Source organism: Macaca mulatta, chromosome 9 (assembly GCF_049350105.2).
Source record: "Macaca mulatta isolate MMU2019108-1 chromosome 9, T2T-MMU8v2.0, whole genome shotgun sequence".
Taxonomy (NCBI): Eukaryota; Metazoa; Chordata; class Mammalia; order Primates; family Cercopithecidae; genus Macaca; species Macaca mulatta.
The window spans coordinates 131,125,136-131,144,370 of record NC_133414.1 but is presented as its reverse complement, the minus strand read 5'-3'; the positions used below and the strand labels follow the sequence as shown (position 1 = coordinate 131,144,370).

General features: G+C 42.6%; 1 protein-coding gene across 1 annotated transcript in view; it reads left to right on the top strand.

Annotated features, from left to right (window-relative positions):
- EIF3A (eukaryotic translation initiation factor 3 subunit A) overlaps positions 1 to 17,141 on the top strand; it is a 49,545-nt gene extending 32,404 nt beyond the window's left edge. The window contains exons 16-22 of the mRNA XM_015148293.3: positions 246 to 399; positions 927 to 1,111; positions 7,146 to 7,234; positions 8,813 to 9,621; positions 13,193 to 13,394; positions 14,603 to 14,793; positions 15,916 to 17,141. Coding sequence (XP_015003779.1) covers positions 246 to 399; positions 927 to 1,111; positions 7,146 to 7,234; positions 8,813 to 9,621; positions 13,193 to 13,394; positions 14,603 to 14,793; positions 15,916 to 16,145 — 1,860 coding nt within the window. The 3' untranslated portion in view covers positions 16,146 to 17,141. The remainder of the gene's footprint in view (positions 1 to 245; positions 400 to 926; positions 1,112 to 7,145; positions 7,235 to 8,812; positions 9,622 to 13,192; positions 13,395 to 14,602; positions 14,794 to 15,915) is intronic.
- The last annotated feature ends 2,094 nt before the right edge of the window (positions 17,142 to 19,235 follow it).

Below are 19,235 nucleotides of genomic sequence, written 5' to 3'. Positions count from 1 at the left end.
CATTGAATTTATTTTGTATAAAGATAAACCCACTGGATGTAGATAATATCAACAATTTAAATTTTTTAAAATTCGGCCTGCTAACAAGTTAGTGGTCATTTGGAAGTTAGAGTTTTTGTTCTGAGAGGTTGCTTTCGATGATTCTAACACACTTGAGAGTCTTTTGTAAACCTAATAGCTTTCTGCTAGTTTGTTGCTCTTGACGAAATGTGTCCTTTTTGGGTTGGGGGTTACCTCGATTGCAGGAAAAACTTAAACAGTTTGAAGAGCGATTAGCAGAAGAAAGGCATAATCGATTGGAAGAACGGAAAAGGCAACGTAAAGAAGAACGCAGAATAACATATTATAGAGAAAAAGAAGAGGAGGAGCAAAGAAGGGCAGAAGAACAAATGCTAAAAGGTACACAGGTTGAAAAGGATTGGAGGGGTGCTAATGCAAGGTTGGTGTTAGATCTAGTTTTTAGTCATCTTATGTAGAAAATACAGAAATCAAGGTAATTGGCCTTTTAGCACTGTAATTAACTGGATCTCAGAACCCAGTTTGCTGTATGTGAAGTTGTTACATCATCTACCAACATTTCCCCACACATTTGATGTTCTTTTAAAAATTAATACTGTTTGTTTTTTATCACCATGTTCTGTGTATTAACATTTATTGAGGAATACATTCCAGATGATGGCTGTTAAATGATGCTGTATCTGGAATCCCAGATTGCTCAGGAATTTTAGTATCTTATTACAAAACTATAGTTGAGGGGTGTAGTACTTGTTTTATTGACTGTGTTCTGTCATGTAGCTGATTACAAACTATTTTTAAATTCTTTTACTTGTACATTATGCTACCTGTTTAATACCAGAAAAGTAGAACTAGCATTAGGGGGAAGATATGGCTGGGAGGCACACTTAGTAACCTAATCAATGGTCTAGAGCGGGAAGAGAGAGAGCGCGCTGAACGAGCAAAACGCGAGGAAGAGCTACGAGAGTATCAGGAGCGGGTGAAGAAATTAGAAGAAGTGGAAAGGAAAAAACGCCAAAGGGAGTTGGAAATTGAAGAACGAGAACGTCGTAGAGAGGAAGAGAGAAGACTTGGCGATAGTTCACTTTCTAGAAAGGTGAGTATAGGGTTTATTGATTTTATTTTGTTTTAATGTGTTTTTTTTTTTTTTTTTTTTTTTTTTTTGGTTGAGACACACTCTTGCTCTGTCACCCAGGTTGCCCAGACTGGAGTGCAGTGGTGCAGTCTCAGCCTCCGGATTCAAGTGATTCTTGTGTCTCAGCCTCCTGAGTAGCTGAGATTACAGGCGCATGCCACTATACCTGGCTGATTTTTGTAATTGTGATGTATTTTTATTACTCAGTTCTCTTCCATGATACTGATGTAAATGTATTTAAATCAGTTATTTTCACATCTCTCTCTCTCTCTCTCTCTCTCTCTCTCTGTTTTTTTTTTTTTTTTTTTGAGACAGAGTCTCACTTCGTTGCTGAGCCTGGAGTGCAGTGGTGTGATCTCTCTGTTGGCTCCCTGCAACCTCTGCCTCCCAGGTTCAAGCCATTCTCCTGCGTCAGCCTTCCGAGTAGTTGGAATTATAGGCACCCAACACTATGCCTGGCTAATTTTTGTATTTTTAGTAGAAAACACAAAATTTTCTACTAAAATTAGAAACATGGTTTCACCATGTTGGCCAGGTTGGTCTTGAATTCCTGACCTCAAACGATCTGCTTGCCTCGGCTTCCCAAAGTGCTGGGATTGCAGGTGCGAGCCACCGCACCCACCCCATGTTCACCTCTCTTTTTAATGTGGTAGTTTTCTCTTCCCAAAGAACAGAAGGCACCTAAGGGGGAAAGAATTATACTTGTCTTAGCAAAGATGGAATTTTATAGGGTTAAGCATACTTTTGCGTGTGCGTGTCATGAAAGTTTTGTCCATGGCACTGCTGAGTTTGCTACAGAAGAGGGACTGTTGCTGAGTTCCTTGAAAGACGACGTCGTCTGGCTGGGCGTGGTGGCTCATGCCTGTAATCCCAGCACTTTGGCAGGCCGAGGCATGCGGATTGCGAGGTCAGGAGTTCTAGACCAGTCTGACCAACATGGTGATACCCTGTTTCTACTAAAAATACAAAAATTAGCCAGGCGCCGTGGCGGCTCGTGTAATCCTAGCTACTCAGGAGGCTGAGGCAGGAGAATTGCTTGAACCCAGGAGGCGGAGGTTGCAGTGAGCCACACCACTGCACTTGAGCCTGGGTGACAGAGCAAGACTGTCTCAGGGATAAAAAAAAGACATCATCGTGAATTTAGAGGATGATGAGTTCTGTAGCTCCTTGGGAGGTAAAGACGTGTTTGGTGGCCAGCAGCTGTCAGCAGCACCTGGGAACTTGTTAGAAACGCAGACTTTCAGGTCCAGCCCCAAAACTTCTGAATCAAAGTATGCAATTTAACAGGATTCCTAGGTGATTCAAACTCAGCTCTAAATGCTCATTTTTAATTGCACTCAGGTTCAGAACGGACCTGTGTTCCCTTCTCTGTCTTGTGTCTGGAATTCCCTCTCCTGATTGATGTTACTGGTATCTGCTTTGTCACAGCTTTGAACCTACTCTTCCTTTTTTCTTTTCCTACATTATTGCCTTAATTCAGATTTTTCTTACCTGCAGTACTTGTTGGTCTACTTACTAGTCTCCCTCATCATCATCTTCCTCCAGCTTCAGACCTTCCTCTACGTTGTGGCCTGCTTGATTTTTCATAATACAGCATGTGTGATCACTGTGCCTGCTGTTGGGTTTCAGACCTTTCATTGGCTGATACTTATTACTGAGAGCCAAAGGTTTTAAAACGCGCCTTAGCAGTCTTTCGTGTTGCTGCCGTTTTCATCAGTTTCGTCTGACACTATTTTCTTCTTAGTCACCTGTGCTCCAACCATTGGAGAGCAAGTTTTCTGCTTTATTCTGTGTCTGTGGCATCTGTCTGCACGCTCTTCCTTTTGCTTGGGAGGTGCCCTGTTTGCCCCTTAAAGTATTGCTTGCTTACCTTTCACTCAAAAAGCTCAAGGATGTCTCGATCTGCTCCTCTGTTTTTGCCACACCTGTATCAAATGCTTATCTGTATGCCTAGACTTGATACTAGTTATTTATGTGTCTTCAGTTTAGGTTATTCTTACTGCTAATTTGTAATTTTAATTCCTTGGTATTCAGTAAACGTGGTCTGTATGATTTACAAGTTTTTGGAATTTAATAATACATTTTCCTTTGTGTTCTAAAACCATGGTCAGGTTTTTATGAATGTTTTTTTCTGTTGGGCACAAAGTTCTGTGTATGCATGAAATCAGCTGTTTTGTTGTTTAAATCTGCTGCATCTTGTTAGTTTATGGAAATGTCTCCTTAGGAATGTGAGGAAGCTTACCTTCTGAGATTATCCTTTTAGTTAGCATTTGCAAATGTGTTTGTCCACCCTTTTGTACATTTTCAGCCTCTTGTTTCTGTTTTATGCCCCCTCTGCCCCCCACACACACCTTCCCTATTTTTGGGAGAGTATAGTTTAATTTACTTGCATTTAACATGGTAACTAGTGTATTTGGTTTTGTTCCTAACACTTGCTTTGGAGCTTTTTATTTGCTTCTATGTCCCTGGCACCCCTTCCTTTTTCTTTAAGCCAAACTTGAAGAACTTTTCTAGGTTTTTTTTTTGGGGGGACAGAGTCTCTCTCTGTTGCCCAGGCTGGAGTGCAGTGGCGCAATCTCGACTCACTGCAACCTCCACCTCCCAGTTTCAAGCAATTCTCCTGCCTCAGCCTCCCGAGTAGGTGGGATTACAGGCGCGTGCCACCATGCCTGGCTAATGTTTGTATTTTTAGTAGAGATGAATTTCACCATGTTGGCCAGGGTGGTCTCAAATTCCTGACCTCAGGTGATCCACCCACCTCAACCTCCCAAAGTGCTGCGATTACAGGCGTGAGCCACTCTGCCCAGCCACCATTAATTTTTTCCTAAGTTTTTAAAAAAACTTCCAAAGTATAAAATACAACTTTCCTTTGCCTTTCAGAACAAAACAAAATCATGAGCATACCTTGACTTATATTTTATTGCAGTGAACTGGGTATTTTTGTTTCTAGATCATTACATATTATCTTTCCTCTTAGTATTCACTTAAAATTTTATATCCATATTAGCAAACATTATTTAGTCTCAGGTATGTTTACACTGCATCATGTTTTCCCTTTGTGAGTACTTTTTGATTCTTAATCAGTTGTTTTCAGAATGTCTTTGCGTATGCCTCAAGTTTTTTCTCTCACGGTTGAACAATGGATGGTTCATTATTTGGCCAGTTCAAAATCATCTTTTCAGAAATAATAGAGATCTTTGCTTCTCTTTGTAGTACACAGTGTTACAGTGGGGAAGATTTTTGATACTAGTTTTCGTCTTATTCTGTAGACACTGTTTCATTCCTTGGGAACGTAATTTTTCTCCGTACTTGCAGTAAAGGAAGTTAAAACTGTCGCTAAACTGTGTTTAGACACCTGAGTGTTTGGTCATCTTTGTTTCTTTTTGGTCTTTTGGCCTTTTGGTCTAAGGATTCAGTTTCCTTAGAGCAGACAAAAATCTCCTAATTTAAGGAAACTTTTCTCCTTTTTCTCTGTTCTTGCTCTTTCAAAGTCCTCTTTATATCTTTAATGTTTCTTTTACTCTCTTCATCTGTTGTTTGTACCAGGTTCTCTGAGATCCTGGTTCAATTTGTTTGCTCATCAGCTGGGACCATTCTGCTCTTGGATCTGCTGGGCGGGGCACATTGGTTCACGCCTATAATCTCAGCACTTTGGGAGACCAAGGCAGGTGGGTGGATCACTTGAGCTTGGGAGTTCGAGACCAGTCTGGCAACATAGTGAGACCCTGTCTCCACAAAAAATACAAAAATGAGCTGGCCATGGTGGTGCATGCCCAACTACTTGGGAGACTGAGGTGGAAGTATGGCTTGAGCCCAGGAGGCAGAGTTATTTCTTTTTGCTTGTTTAATGGCTATAACAGCCATCCTTCAAAAGTCTTTGGCGGTTGTAATAGTTGTACTATATCCTCTAAAATCTTGCTTTCTTTGTTGAGTATAAATTGGCAAGGCAGGCATCGGGGGTGGGAGAAACTTGGCCTTCTGGCTGTGTTTGTTCCCTTGATTATGGTGCCCATAAATTCCTTTGACTGTTACGTTTCTATTTGTCTCTCAAAGTGTTTACTGGGAAAGTCTCTTAGAACAACCCCCACCTTGAGAGACAGCCCAGAATCATTAGCTGTGATGACCTGGGACTAACTTTTTTTCTGGCCATTCTTGTCTTTCACTGCTTCTCATCTCTAGTTGTTATTTTAGACTTTCATTGCCAAGACATTTTTTCAAAAATTCAAATAGAGGGGCAGACGTGGTGGCTCACACCTATAATCTCAGCACTTTGGGAAGCCCAGGCAGGTGGATGAGTTGAGGTCAGGAGTTCGAGACCAGCATGGCCAACATGTTGAAATTCCACCTCTACTAAAAACACAAAAATTAGCTGGGCATGGTGGCAGGCGCTTGTAGTCCTAGCTACCTGGCAGGCTATGGCTCAAGAATCGCTTGAACGTGGGAGGCAGAGGCTGCAGTTAGCTGAGATCATGCCACTGCACTCCAAACCTGGGCAACGGAGTGAGATTCCATCTCAAAAAAAAAAAAAAATCAAATAAAGGTTCTTTTATTCACAAATTGTTAGAGGCTGTAGCTTATTCTTAGCTTTGAGGTTTTTTTTTTTTTTTTTTTTTTTTTTTGAGACAGAGCTTCATGCTCTGGTGCAGGCTGGAGTACAGTGGTGCGATGTTGGGTAACTGCAAGTTTTGCCTCCTGGGTTCAAGCAATTTTCCTGCCTTGCTTCCCAAGTAGCTGGGATTACAGGCGCCCGCCACCATGCCCAGCTAATTATTTTATATTTCTAGTAGAGAGAGGGTTTCACCATGTTGGCCAGGCTGGTCTCGAACTCCTGGCCTCAAATGATCCACGCACCCCAGCCTCCTAAAGTGCTGGGATTGTAGGCGTGAGCTACCGCTCCTGGCCAGCTTTTAAATATTTATTTTAGTCTTCCCACCCTATCATCAGATCTCTTAAAATATCTTCCAGAGTTCTCACTTGTCTGATAATGGCTTTAGGTTACATTTGTATGACCAGCCACAATATATCAGAGGATATTTATGATTAAAATTGTGCATGCATCGTCCCCTGCAAAGGCTGTACCAGATTTACTTTTCACAGTTCTTAATGTCATCAGGGTACTTTTTTGTTGTTGTTGTTCGTTTGTTTTGTGTTTTTTTTTTGAGATGGAGTCTCTGTTGCCCAGGCTGGAGTGCAGTGGCGCGATCTTGGCTCACTGCAAGCTCCCCCTCTCGGGTTCATGCCATTCTCCTGCCTCAGTGTCCCGAGTAGCTGGGGCTACAGGCGCCTGCCACCACGCCCGGCTCATTTTTTATATTTTTTTAGTAGAGATGGGGTTTCACCGTATTAGCCAGGATGGTCTCAATCTCCTGACCTTGCGATCCGCCCGCCTTGGCCTCCCAAAGTGCTGGGATTACAGGCGTGAGCCACTGCGCCTGGCCCATGCCCGGCTGATGTTTTGTATTTTTAGTAGAGATAGGGTTTCACCGTGTTAGCCAGGATGGTCTTGATCTCCTTACCTCGTGATCCACCTGCCTCGGCCTCCCAAAGTGCTGGGATTACAGGTGTGAGCCCCTGCATCTGACCCATCAGAGTACTTTGAATAGAGAAGTATTTTTAATTTAACCACCGTCATTAGACATTAAATAAAATGTCTCCACCTTTCTTTGCTTAGTAGGCACTGTGATGTCCATTTCAGGGTACAGGGCTTTTTTCACATTCTTCAAAGGGGATTTCTAGTTGAAGGAAATCTGTAGAGGTGTGTGTTCCCAGGTTGCTTTCCAGCGGTGTTTGTAAGGTCACCCACAATATATGAGACTACTAGTTTCCCTGTAGCATCAGTCTGATCTCAGATTAAAAAATAAATAAAATTTTAAAACTTGCTTATTTAAGGGCTTCATATTGTTATAAGTACAAAAAATATTTGAATGGTAATACCAGTAGTTGTAATAGTAAATAGTTACCAATATAATGCCTCTTTTTCACTTTGTCAATGGAGGACTCTCGTTGGGGAGATAGAGATTCAGAAGGCACCTGGAGAAAAGGACCTGAAGCAGATTCTGAGTGGAGAAGAGGCCCGCCAGAGAAGTAAGTAGAGTTGAGGAAAATAATGCTGCTCCAGTTCCTCAGTTCCTGTTAATATCTTTTTTCTTTTCTTTTCTTTTTGAAACGGAGTCTCGCTCTGTTGCCCAGGCTGGAGTGCAGTGGTGCAGTCTCGGCTCACTGCAAGCTGTGCCTCCCGGGTTCGCCATTCTCCCACCTCAGCCTCCTGAATAGCTGGGACTGTAGGTGCCTGCCACCACGCCCGGCTAATTTTTTGTATTTTCAGTAGAGACGGGGTTTCATCATGTTAGCCAGGATGGCCTCGATCTCCTGACCTTGTGATCCGCCTGCCTCGGCCTCCCAGGGTGCTGGGATTACAGGCATGGGCCACCGTGCCCCGCCTCTTGTTAATATTTTATTGGTGATTTTAAAATTTGGTTCATTTTGTAGAGGCAGGGAAAGGAGAGCCATGAAGAATTGTGTGCATGTCTGATTGTGTGTGGGTTTGGTTTTTGTTTTTTTGGGTCTGCTGCCCGGGCTGGGGTGCAGTGGCACGATCTCGGCTCCCTGCATCTTCTGCCTCCTGTGTTCAAGTGCCTCAGCCTCTCGAATAGCTGGGATTACAGGTGTGTGCCACCATACCTGGCTACTTTTTGTATTTTTTAGTAGAGATGGGGTTTTGCCATGTTGCCCAAGCTGGCTTTGACCTCGACCTCAAGTGATCTGCCTGCCTCAGCCTCCCAGATTGCTGGGATTACAGGCTTGAGCCACTGCACTTGGCTTCTTTCTTTTTTTTTGTTGTTGTTGTTATTTTGAGATGGTGTCTCACTCTGGAGTGCATTGGCGCAATCTCGGCTCACTACAGCCTCAACCTCCCTGGGCTTAGGTGATCGATCCTCCTGCCTCAGCCTCCTGAGTAGCTGGGACCACAGGTGCGCTCCACCATGCCTGGTTAATTTTGTTTGTTTCTTTGTTTTTGAGACAGAATCTTGCTCTGTCACCCAGGCTGGACTGCAGTAGCGGGATCTTGGCTCACTGCCTTTGCCTCCTGGGTTCAAGCAATTCTTGTGCCTCCCAAGTAGCTGGGATTACAGACATGCACCACCACACCTGGCTAATTTTTGCATTTTTAGTAGACCCGAGGTTTCACCATGTTGGCTAGGCTGGTCTTGAACTCCTGACCTCAAGTAATCTGCCTGCCTTGGCCTCCCAAAGTGCTGGGATTATAGGCGTGAGCCACCACGGCTGGTCAATTTTAATTTTTTTATAGGGATGGGGTTTTGCCATGTTGCCCAGGCTAGTCTCATGCTCCCGGGCTCAAGCAATCCTCCCGCCTTGGCCTTCCAAAGTGCTGGGATTACAGGTGGGAGCGACTGCGCCAAGCCACTTGTCTTACAATTAAGTAGAGATGGGGTTTTGCCATGTTGGCCAGGCTGGTCTTGAACTCCTGACCTCAGGTGATCTGCCTGCCTCTGCCTCCCAAAGTCCTGGGATTAAAGGCGTGAGCCACTGCACCCGGCCCATACTGAAGTTTTAAAAAAGCACGTCAAAAAAAAAAAAATCCCCAAAGGATCGTGTGCTTTTTTATTTTATGTATTTTTAATTGTTCTTGTTGCTGTGTAGGGAGTGGAGACGTGGAGAAGGGCGAGATGAGGACAGGTCTCATAGAAGAGATGAAGAGCGGCCCCGGCGTCTGGGGGATGATGAAGATAGAGAGTCCTCTCTTAGACCAGATGATGATCGGGTTCCCCGGCGTGGCATGGATGATGACAGAGGCCCTAGACGTGGTCCTGAGGAAGATCGGTTCTCTCGCCGTGGGGCAGACGATGACCGGCCTTCTTGGCGTAACACAGATGATGACAGGCCTCCCAGACGAATTGCTGATGAAGACAGGGGAAGCTGGCGTCACGCGGATGATGACAGACCACCTAGACGAGGACTGGATGAGGACAGAGGAAGCTGGCGAACAGCTGACGAGGACAGAGGACCAAGACGTGGGATGGATGACGACCGGGGGCCGAGGCGAGGCGGCGCTGATGAAGAGCGATCATCCTGGCGTAATGCTGACGACGACCGGGGTCCCAGGCGAGGGTTGGATGACGACCGGGGTCCCAGGCGAGGGCTGGATGACGACCGGGGTCCCAGGCGAGGGCTGGATGACGACCGGGGTCCCAGGCGAGGGTTGGATGACGACCGGGGTCCCAGGCGAGGCATGGATGATGACCGGGGTCCCAGGCGAGGGTTGGATGATGATCGAGGACCTTGGAGAAATGCCGATGAAGATAGAATTCCCAGGCGTGGTGCAGAGGATGACAGGGGCCCTTGGAGAAACATGGATGATGATCGGCTTTCAAGACGTGCTGATGATGATCGCTTTCCCAGACGGGGTGATGACTCAAGGCCTGGTCCTTGGAGACCATTAGTCAAGCCAGGTAAAAGTCTATTTCCTAGAATATGCTTAAGTGTTCACCTGTAAAAGTGAAGTTCTGATAGATAAATGTCAGGGCTATATTGTTATTTTCCAGATAAACTGGTCTTTTATCTTCAGTATCATTTGCAGTGACTTACCTGTCAAAAGTTTGCCTTCAGAATACTACCATCCAAAACATAAATAACCCAACCCCTCTTTCTTCTTTTGTGATGTGCTCTTTATTTTCCTTCTGCTTCGTTGACTGCTTCTTTCAAGGCTCTTCCTGTACTCATCCCTTCAGTATTGGTGTGTTTTTCAGGTTTTACTGGGAACTAGCCTCCTTTTAAAAATAAATAATTGAAACCAAAATGTACTTTATATATTTATTTCTGCCAAATGAGAGATATGCACGGAGGAACTCACTTTACTTTTTTTGAGACAGGGTCTTGCTCTGTTGCACAGGTTGGTGTGCAGTGGTGCAATCATGGCTCATTGCAACCTTGACCTCCCTGACTCTAGGGAGCCTCCCGCCTCAGCCTTCTGAGTGGCTAGGACTACAGGCGCATGCCACCACACCCTGCTAATATTTTATTTTTTTTGGAGAGACAGGGTTTTGCCATGTTGCCCAGGCTGGTCTCAAACTCCTGGGCTCAATTATCCTTTTGCCTCTCCCTCGCAAAGTGAAGTGCTAGGATTACAGGTGTGAGGCACTGCGCCCAGCCTCGTTTTCTTTCTTAGTCCTGGGCCTGCTTGTTGTTTAACACTTTATTATTTGTGAGCAGTTGTATACATGTCTGTGACACACATCTATTACCATTTTCTTTCTTTCTTTCTTTTTTTTTTTTTTTTTGAGATGTCTTCCAGACTGGACTGCAGTTGTGCGATCTCAGCTCACTGCAACCTCTGCCTCCTGGGTTCAAGCAATTCTCTTGCTTCAGCTTCCCAAGTAGCTGGGACTACAGACACATGCCACCATACATGGCTAATTTTGTTTTTTTTTTTTTTTGAGATGGAGTCTCACTCTGTCACCCAGGCTGGAGTGCAGTGGCGTGATCTCGGCTCACTGCAAGGTCCGCCTCCCAGGTTCATGCTATTTTCCTGCCTCAGCCTCCTGAGTAGCTGGGATTACAGGCACCCGTCACCACGCCTGGCTAATTTTTTGTATTTTTAGTAGAGACGGGGTTTCACCTTGGTAGCCAGGTTGCTCTTGAACTCCTGACCTCAAGTGATCCACCCATCTTGGCCTCCCAAAGTGCTGGGATTACAGCGTGAGCCACTGCCCCGGCCAATTTTCTCTAGGTAATTTCTGCGTACTGCACACAGGTGACAGCTGCTTACTGCATATAGCGCATTTCCACTTGGTAGTCTTACTGAATGTCAAACACAGCCTATCCAAAACTGGACTCATCACCATCACATACAGAGGTTGTAGTGATCTGAGATCACGCCACTGCACTCCCATCCTGGGAGACAGAGTGAGACCCCGCCTCAAAAAAAGAAAAACATATGCTGTTTAGTGGCCCCAAGCACACGGTGGCTAAGGAGAAAATACATGTATTTAGATAAGCTTTGTTCATGAATGAGTTACAATGCTGTTGACCATGAATTCATGAACACCCATCCCTCTGATTCTCTTCAGGGGCATCACTGTCCATCTAACTGTCTGAGCTACGAATCTGGGAGTTGTTTTGTCTCTGTTTCATCTTTTGTGTTAAATGTTTGTTTAGTTCAGTTTGGCCTTTTTGATGTTCCTGAAATCCACCCTCTTCTCCATTCCCATTGCTTGTACTTGGTCCTGGCTCAGCATCGTTTTCCTCACCCCCTAACTGGTTTTTGCTTCCTCTCTTACTCCCAGTTTTAATTTTGGGTGTGGGGGAAATAACTAGAGCAGTTGTTCTAAGTGCAGATCTAAGTGAGCTGCTTCCTTGCTTTCCCCAGTTGTTTCTGTTGCCTACTTCATCTCTTTTAGTCTCACTCCATTCCACTGTTCAGCTGTTACCTTGTGTAAGCCATTTAATTTTTCTTTGCCTCATGTTAAATGGGGTAACAGTGTAGCAGATTCTTACTGATTTGCTAATTATATTTTATAAAGTTGCCATGAATACTGAACTCCTGTTCCTAGGGGAAATACAAGGTTAGGTTCTTGTGAGCTTGTAGTCATGATATTTTTGTCAACTAGTCAATACATAAAATGTCTTTTATGTGTTTGTGTTTAAAGACCCGTATTTCTGATATGTTGTTGACTCATTACCATTGAATTCATGGTCAACAGCATTGTAACTCATTCATGAACAAAGCTTATCTAATACATGTATTTTGTCCTTAGCCACCTTGTGCTTGGGGCCACTAAACAGCATTTGTTTTTTCTTTTTTTGAGGCGGGGTCTCACTCTGTCTCCCAGGCTGGAGTGCAGTGGTGTGATCTGAGATCACCGCAACCTCTGCCTCCTGGGCTCAAGAGATCCTACCACATCAGCTTCCTGAGTAGCTGACTATAGGTGCACACCACCAAGCCCAGCTAATTTTTGTATTTTTTGTAGAGATGTGGTTTTGCCATGTTGCCCAGGCTGGTCTTGAACTCCTGGGCTCCAGGGATCCACCTCCTCGGCCTCCCAAATTCCTGAGATTACAGGCATGAGCCACCACGCCTGGCCACTAGACAGCATTTTAGCACTACGCTTGGAAGCCATTTTAAACAGTGAGGTCACCAACAAATTTATATCTCCATGTAATCTATGTGAAATGTTCCTAGATTCATGTATTCCATGGATAAGTGTGAGCCACTCTACAGGGTTAAAGGATTTATTCATGATTAATGACTAGATAATGATGGGTGGTAAATGGTGGAGGATAGGAATGTAAAAGGAAAGTTTCTTTTTTGAATATGAAGGCCTTGAAAATGTTGCAAGGTATAAATACCTTAAAATTGGGACTCAGAGAATACTCTTGAAGTTTTCTGCTTAAATGAGTGATCTGTTTAACATCACAACAGATACTATACTGAAATCTGCGTGCAATAGGAAAAATTGTGAAATTTTTAGTGATATTTTTGTTTTATGGAGCACTCAAGCCAGATCATTTAAGGTTTTTTTTTTTTTTTTTTTTCCCCCCTGTTGTTTTTTTCAGTCTCACTCTGTCGCCCAGGCTGGAGTGCAGTGGCACTATCTTGGCTTACTGCAACCTCTGCCTCCCAGGTTCAAGCGATTCTTGTGTCTCAGCCTCCCAAGTCAAGTAGCTAGGAGTACAGGCGCACCACCACACCTGGCTAATTGTATTTGTAGTAGAGACAGGGTTATTAACATGTTGGCCAGGCTGGTTTTGAATTCCTGACCTTAAGTGATCTACCTGGCTTGGCCTCCCAAAGTGCTGGAATTACAGGTGTGAGCCCCACCGTGCCCGGCCCATTTTAAGTTTCTTATATAAGTTTAAAATACTGTTAATGATGTCTCTGCAGTGATATACATAGCTTTAGTGTTTTTTTAATCAGTATCTTAAAAGTAGCATTTAGAATGATGATGAATTAATGCCAGCGTCTATTCATGATTGCCAATCTGTTTCTTCTTTTAAAAATATTTTGCTTTTTCAAAAAAATAGGTGGATGGAGAGAGAAAGAAAAAGCCAGAGAGGAGAGCTGGGGTCCACCTCGAGAATCAAGGCCATCAGAAGAACGTGAATGGGACAGAGAAAAAGAAAGAGATAGAGATAATCAAGATCGAGAGGAGAATGACAAGGAACCTGAGAGAGAAAGGGAGAGAGAGAGAGATGTGGATCGAGAGGATCGCTTCAGAAGACCTAGGTGTGATGTTCTAATTAAATTATTTGTAGAGGCCGGGCGCGGTGGCTTATGCCTGTAATCACAGCACTTTGGAAGGCCGAGGTGGGCGGATCACCTGAGTTCAGGAGTTCGAGAGCAGCCTGGCCAACATGGTGAAACCCTGTCTCTACTAAAAATACAAAAATTAGCTAGATTTGGTGGTGGTGTGCCTGTAATCTCAGGTACTCAGGAGGCTGAGGCTGGAGAATCATTTGAACCCAGGAGGCAGAGGTTGCAGTGAGCAGAGATCGTGCCATTGTACTCCAGCCTGGGCGACAAGAGCGAAACTCCATCTCAAAAAAAAAAAAAAAGTTTGTAGAGCTGCAGTTGGGGTTGTTTTAGACACCGGCCTGTGTATTTCAAACTGTTTTTCAGAAATGATGTTCCTTGCTATTCCCCAGCACCCCCCTTATCTCTTAGAATCATAATGCAGGCTTTAGAGGCAGGAGAGTTGCTTGAACCCGGGAGGCGGAGGTTGTGGTGAGCCAAGATCGTGCCATTGCACTCCAGCCTGGGCAACAAGAGCGAAACTCCATCTCAAAAAAAAAAAAAAAAAAATTTTTATAGATTATCTAACCAAACATTCCCTGTTAAAGCAAGAAAATGGAGGCCCAGACTTCGTGGCTGTCTATAGGCTGTATGACTGTTGGGCAGTGGAACCAGTCCAGCTGTCTTTGTCAGTCCATTGCTTTTCAACCTGTGGTTTAGGGCAGTCAGTTTTTTTGCCCTTAAATTATCAAAAGCCCTTCGATTTTATTGGTAGTAGAAGTTCTAGCTTGCTCCCTCTGCCAAAGTGTCCTTGCACTGATAAATGTAGACCAGCAGTGTTCAATGCAATTTTCTGCAAGGAAGAAATGTCTGTGTCTGTGTTGGCCAGTATGGTAGTCAGCAGTCACATTTGGCTGCCAAACACTTAGAATATATGGTTGGTGCTCCTAAGGAAATATCTCCATTTTACTTTAAATTTAAGTAACCACATATGGGTAGTGGCTACTGAGTGGGATGGCACAGATCTGAGTGTTCTCGTTTGTTCTCCATGCCCCAGGTATCAGGTAAGGTCAGGTTATGAGTTTAAACTGTCCTGTTACATTTGTAAACTCTAAGCCCCAGCTTGGATTGGATGTACTTATAATTATCCCATTTGGTCTAACAGTAGTAAGAACCTGACTTGTCATTGTAAATGGCTACAGGGATGAAGGTGGCTGGAGAAGAGGACCAGCTGAGGAATCTTCAAGCTGGAGAGACTCAAGTCGTCGGGATGATAGAGATAGGGATGACCGTCGCCGTGAGAGGGATGACCGGCGTGATCTAAGAGAAAGACGAGATCTAAGAGACGATAGGGACCGAAGAGGACCTCCGCTCAGATCAGAACGTGAAGAAGGTATAGATGTTACATACAACTGAAGTATTGGAGAACCGTCATTTCTTGGGGGGGGATTTGGGTTATTTAATTATATCGTAAACTTGTATGAATGCCAACAATAAGAGAGCTGATGTTTATTCCATTTAGAATTCAGGATTTTCATACAGTTAATGGTCGTGTTGTGAAGTGCACTTATCTCTAAATTCAAAGTACAGTAGTAGACTAAATTGGATAGTAGGCAATATATATAAAGTTTACTTAATAAAAATGAAAAAAATTGTTATTTAAAAGCAACTTCTTGAGAAATTAAGCACAAAGTAGAAACATTTTCTCTGAAATTGTAACAGAAGTTTCTTTCTTAAAATATATGTATTTTTCATTTTTAAAATACTAATTTTTCTCTTAGTTTTTTTTTTTTTTTTTTGAGTCGGAGTCTCGCTCTGTCGCCCAGGCTGGAGTGCAGTGGCCGGATCTCAGCTCACTGCAAGCTCTGCCTCCTGGGTCTACGCCATTCTCCTGCCTCAGCCTCCCGAGTAGCTGGGACTACAGGCGCCCGCCACCTCGGCCGGCTAGTTTTTTGTATTTTTTTTGGTAGAGACGGGGTTTCACCGTGTTAGCCAGGCTGGTCTCGATCTCCTGACCTCGTGATCCGCCCGTCTCGGCCTCCCAAAGTGCTGGGATTACAGGCTTGAGCCACCGCGCCCGGCCTCTCTTAGTTTTTAAAAATTTATTTTCCGTATGTCTTGACATCCTGTTAGTGAGAGAATTTTTCTATCATAGCCATAACTTTAAAAACTCCTGTATTTTATGTGGTTAATTTGCTGTTAAAATTCTTCAAGAGCCAAAAATCCTTTCAGTTACATTTTCATTCAGCCAGATTTTTGCTACCTTGTCTTACGGGTTTATACCAGCTGCAGCCCTTCCCAGGCCAGGGTTTGCTGCCTGTTTTCAAATTTCGAGTTTTATCTGTACATCTGTATGTTAAAGATTGTGAGAAATTGTACGAGCTTTAATTATGATTTCTGTATTGTCAGTCTTTAGTACAGGAATTTTGAGTAATTTGAGGCATTTCTTCTGCTTGTTAATTTGTGCCAATAGAATATAGTACTAAATTTTTTTTTTTTAAATTAAACTTTCTAGTAAGTTCTTGGAGACGTGCTGATGACAGGAAAGATGACCGGGCAGAAGAGCGGGACCCTCCTCGTCGAGTTCCTCCCCCAGCTCTTTCAAGAGACCGAGAAAGAGACCGAGACCGAGAAAGAGAAGGTGAAAAAGAGAAGGCCTCATGGAGAGCTGAAAAAGATAGGGAGTCTCTTCGTCGTACTAAAAATGAGACTGATGAAGATGGATGGACCACAGTACGACGTTAAGTCTCAAGATAATGGATTTAAACTGGTGTCTTAAATAGGTTTGATCACATTCAAGGATTATTATACTTGTGCTTCAACCAATCTAAATTGGATTCTTTAATGTTTCACCATAACACAAAAAGCATGAACTTGTATTAATCCTATATAATAGATTGATCATGCACCATATCCACAGGAGGTTGGAAAAACCATGCCATTTTCTGGAATTTAAGGGTGTTGCATTATTTCATCAATCATTTGTTGACAAAAAAGAAAAAGTAAAAAATAAATTTAAAATGTGAACTTTCAGGTATTGAGTAACACCTTTATCTTGGTATAGAACTGATATATTTTTTTTTATTTTGAAATATCTGATATTAATTTGGAATGAAGTAAGGTTCTGTTAAAGAAAATATATTTGAAGACCCTTTAAAGCAGTGAATCTGAAACAATTTTCACACTTTTAAGTGGTTGATATGTACCTATTTTAGGTATTTTGAGGTATTTACCATAAACTAAATTTAGAAAGTTTTTAGATTCACTTGAAGTAAACATTACAAACATTGGATACGGTGGGGTTTTCTTTAGATTTTACTTGAGAGAAGGTGAGTACAAAGCAATTTGCAGTTGTTGTAATGACAAGAAGAATACTGCGCAAGTGTGAATCCAAACAGCATAGCTTTTAAATTTTAAAGCATTTGGTAAACTATCGCTGAGTTTTTTTCTGTTGCCAATAGTAAACTGCTTTTCCATTAATGGAGAATTCATGCCTTTCAAGCATTTTAAATATGACAATATTTATAAATGTATGGTTTGGAGGAATTGTTTAAATTCTTTCCTAATTTTCTTTCTCTTCAAGATAGATTCTTTCAACAAGTAATTTGTAGTAATGACTGTGTTGACTTCAATTTTGGAGTGTAGTAGCTATGTTAAAGATTAACTATTTGGTCTCATTGAAGCCAACACAGAACTTGCTGCTGTGTTTTTTCTTCAGTGATAAATAAAATACTTACAGAATTTGTTTTAGTGTTGATTTGTGGTTATAGTATTTTGTTTATAATGGTAAGTTTGCATCTTCAGTTGAGTTTTTTTACTTGAATTTTTATCAGTGCCATTAAATGTCTGTGTTTAGTATCAATGAATATGAACCTAAATATAACAAAGAAAGCATATGTGGCTAGGATGTCTCCCCTAAAATGTCTTCCTTTGTTAATGCAGAAACTCCTTAGTTTCCTTGTAAAGCTGTCCTCTGAGTTTGTGTGTGCATGTGCGTGTTTGAAGTACCACCTTGGGTTTTCACCTGAAATTAGAAAAATCATAGTTAATTTGAGAAAATGTTACAAATTCATCATGGCTGTAGGCACTTATTATTTCTGTTATTGAGTAGTGGTGAGAATTCCTATTGGTACAGCTGGAGGGCCAGAAGAGGGAGTATTGATGCTTTTTAACTTAACCAGATACAGCCTTTTTTGTTTGATGTTACCAATGACAGAAATCATTTTAAACACCTTTCTTAGTATCTGGTATTTCAAATATGTAGAAGTCTTTAAAGGTCTTTTGTGGGGAGAAGGACTTTTCTTTCATAACAAGAGAATTTCAGATCAGTGATTATCAGTGGGGCAGTAACCTGCTAAGAGTTTGCTTCCTGGAGAGTAGATCTGTATGTGTGACATCACAGGTAAGCCCCAACAATTTATTTAATCAGATTTGTTCAGATGAGTTACTGTTGGCCACGTTAGGGTTAGGTTTTAAGGCTAGTCAGGAAACCCATTCTTTCTGCTCAGTTTCCCATACTGTTCTCCCAAGTTCTTTGTCCTGGGAGCAGAACCCAAGTGCAAGAGGAGGGCAGAAGAGTCTGATGCTGTTACCTTGCGATCCTGCTCTTGGTTTCCACTGTCCAGGCTGTACAACTCTGTCTACTCCCACTAGTATTTACCAACAGGTGTTAAAGGAAAGCTGAACAAGCAGCCTACTCACCGATCTGCTAGGTGGTCTTCCATGTTCCTGGTGGCTTCTGCAGTTTCATTGAGAGTAACATTGCTGTTAATCCAGATAGATCCGATAGTAGAGACATCATCGGTCCGAAAAAGACTCTGCATCTCATTAGTTGTCCATAGTGGCTACCAGGAGGTGGTTGGCATCTATAATGTGTGGGACGTTTTTATGTCAAGAAATGCCTGTTTTTTTTTTTTTAAACCAAAGACACTGACCATAGATTGATTTATAATTTTATAAGTCTAATTGAAATACATGGGGTACTGTGAAAGGACTGTTGCTTGAGTGGCTATGATTAGAAAATCAGGACTAACAAACTTTTCTTTGTCTGGAAGCATATATATTTGTGATAAAATTTTAATATGTATAATTTTGGTTTAATAAATCAAATCTATGACAAAAGTTGTTCTCATCAAAGCTAATAATTCTGCAACTTCCAAAAAGGACTTTGTAGGAAAATTAAAATACAAAGAAAAAAGCCACTAGAAATTTAAGTCTGTACAGAAAAGAACAGGTTAAGACAATCTGTACCTCGCCGGGCGCGGTGGCTCACGCCTGTAATCCCAGCACTTTGGGAGGCCGAGGCGGGCGGATCACAAGGTCAGGAGATCGAGACCACGGTGAAACCCCGTCTCTACTAAAAATACAAAAAATTAGCCGGGCGCGGTTGTGGGCGCCTGTAGTCCCAGCTACTCGGGAGGCTGAGGCAGGAGAATGGCGTGAACCCGGGAGGCGGAGCTTGCAGTGAGCCGAGATCGCGCCACTGCACTCCAGCCTGGGCGACAGAGCGAGACTCCGTCTCAAAAAAAAAAAAAAAAAAAAAAAAAAAAGACAAGACGATCTGTAGCTCTACAGTTGGAGAAGCCCTTTTGACTATTCCTTGTATTGTTTTGTGTACTTGGCCAAGTATGCAGCATGTTCTTAAGATAATTTTGTCATAATTACTTTGTATATTTCTTAAACTTTGAAAAATTGGGTTTCTCTAAATGTAATTTTGCAAAATGTTGAAAGTTTCATATTGAGTTCCAAGGATTTTTAAATGATGTGTTTGCTTGCATATGCTTTTCATAAGAGAACGCTAGAAAATTAACTATAGTAATATTCTGTGTTTTAACT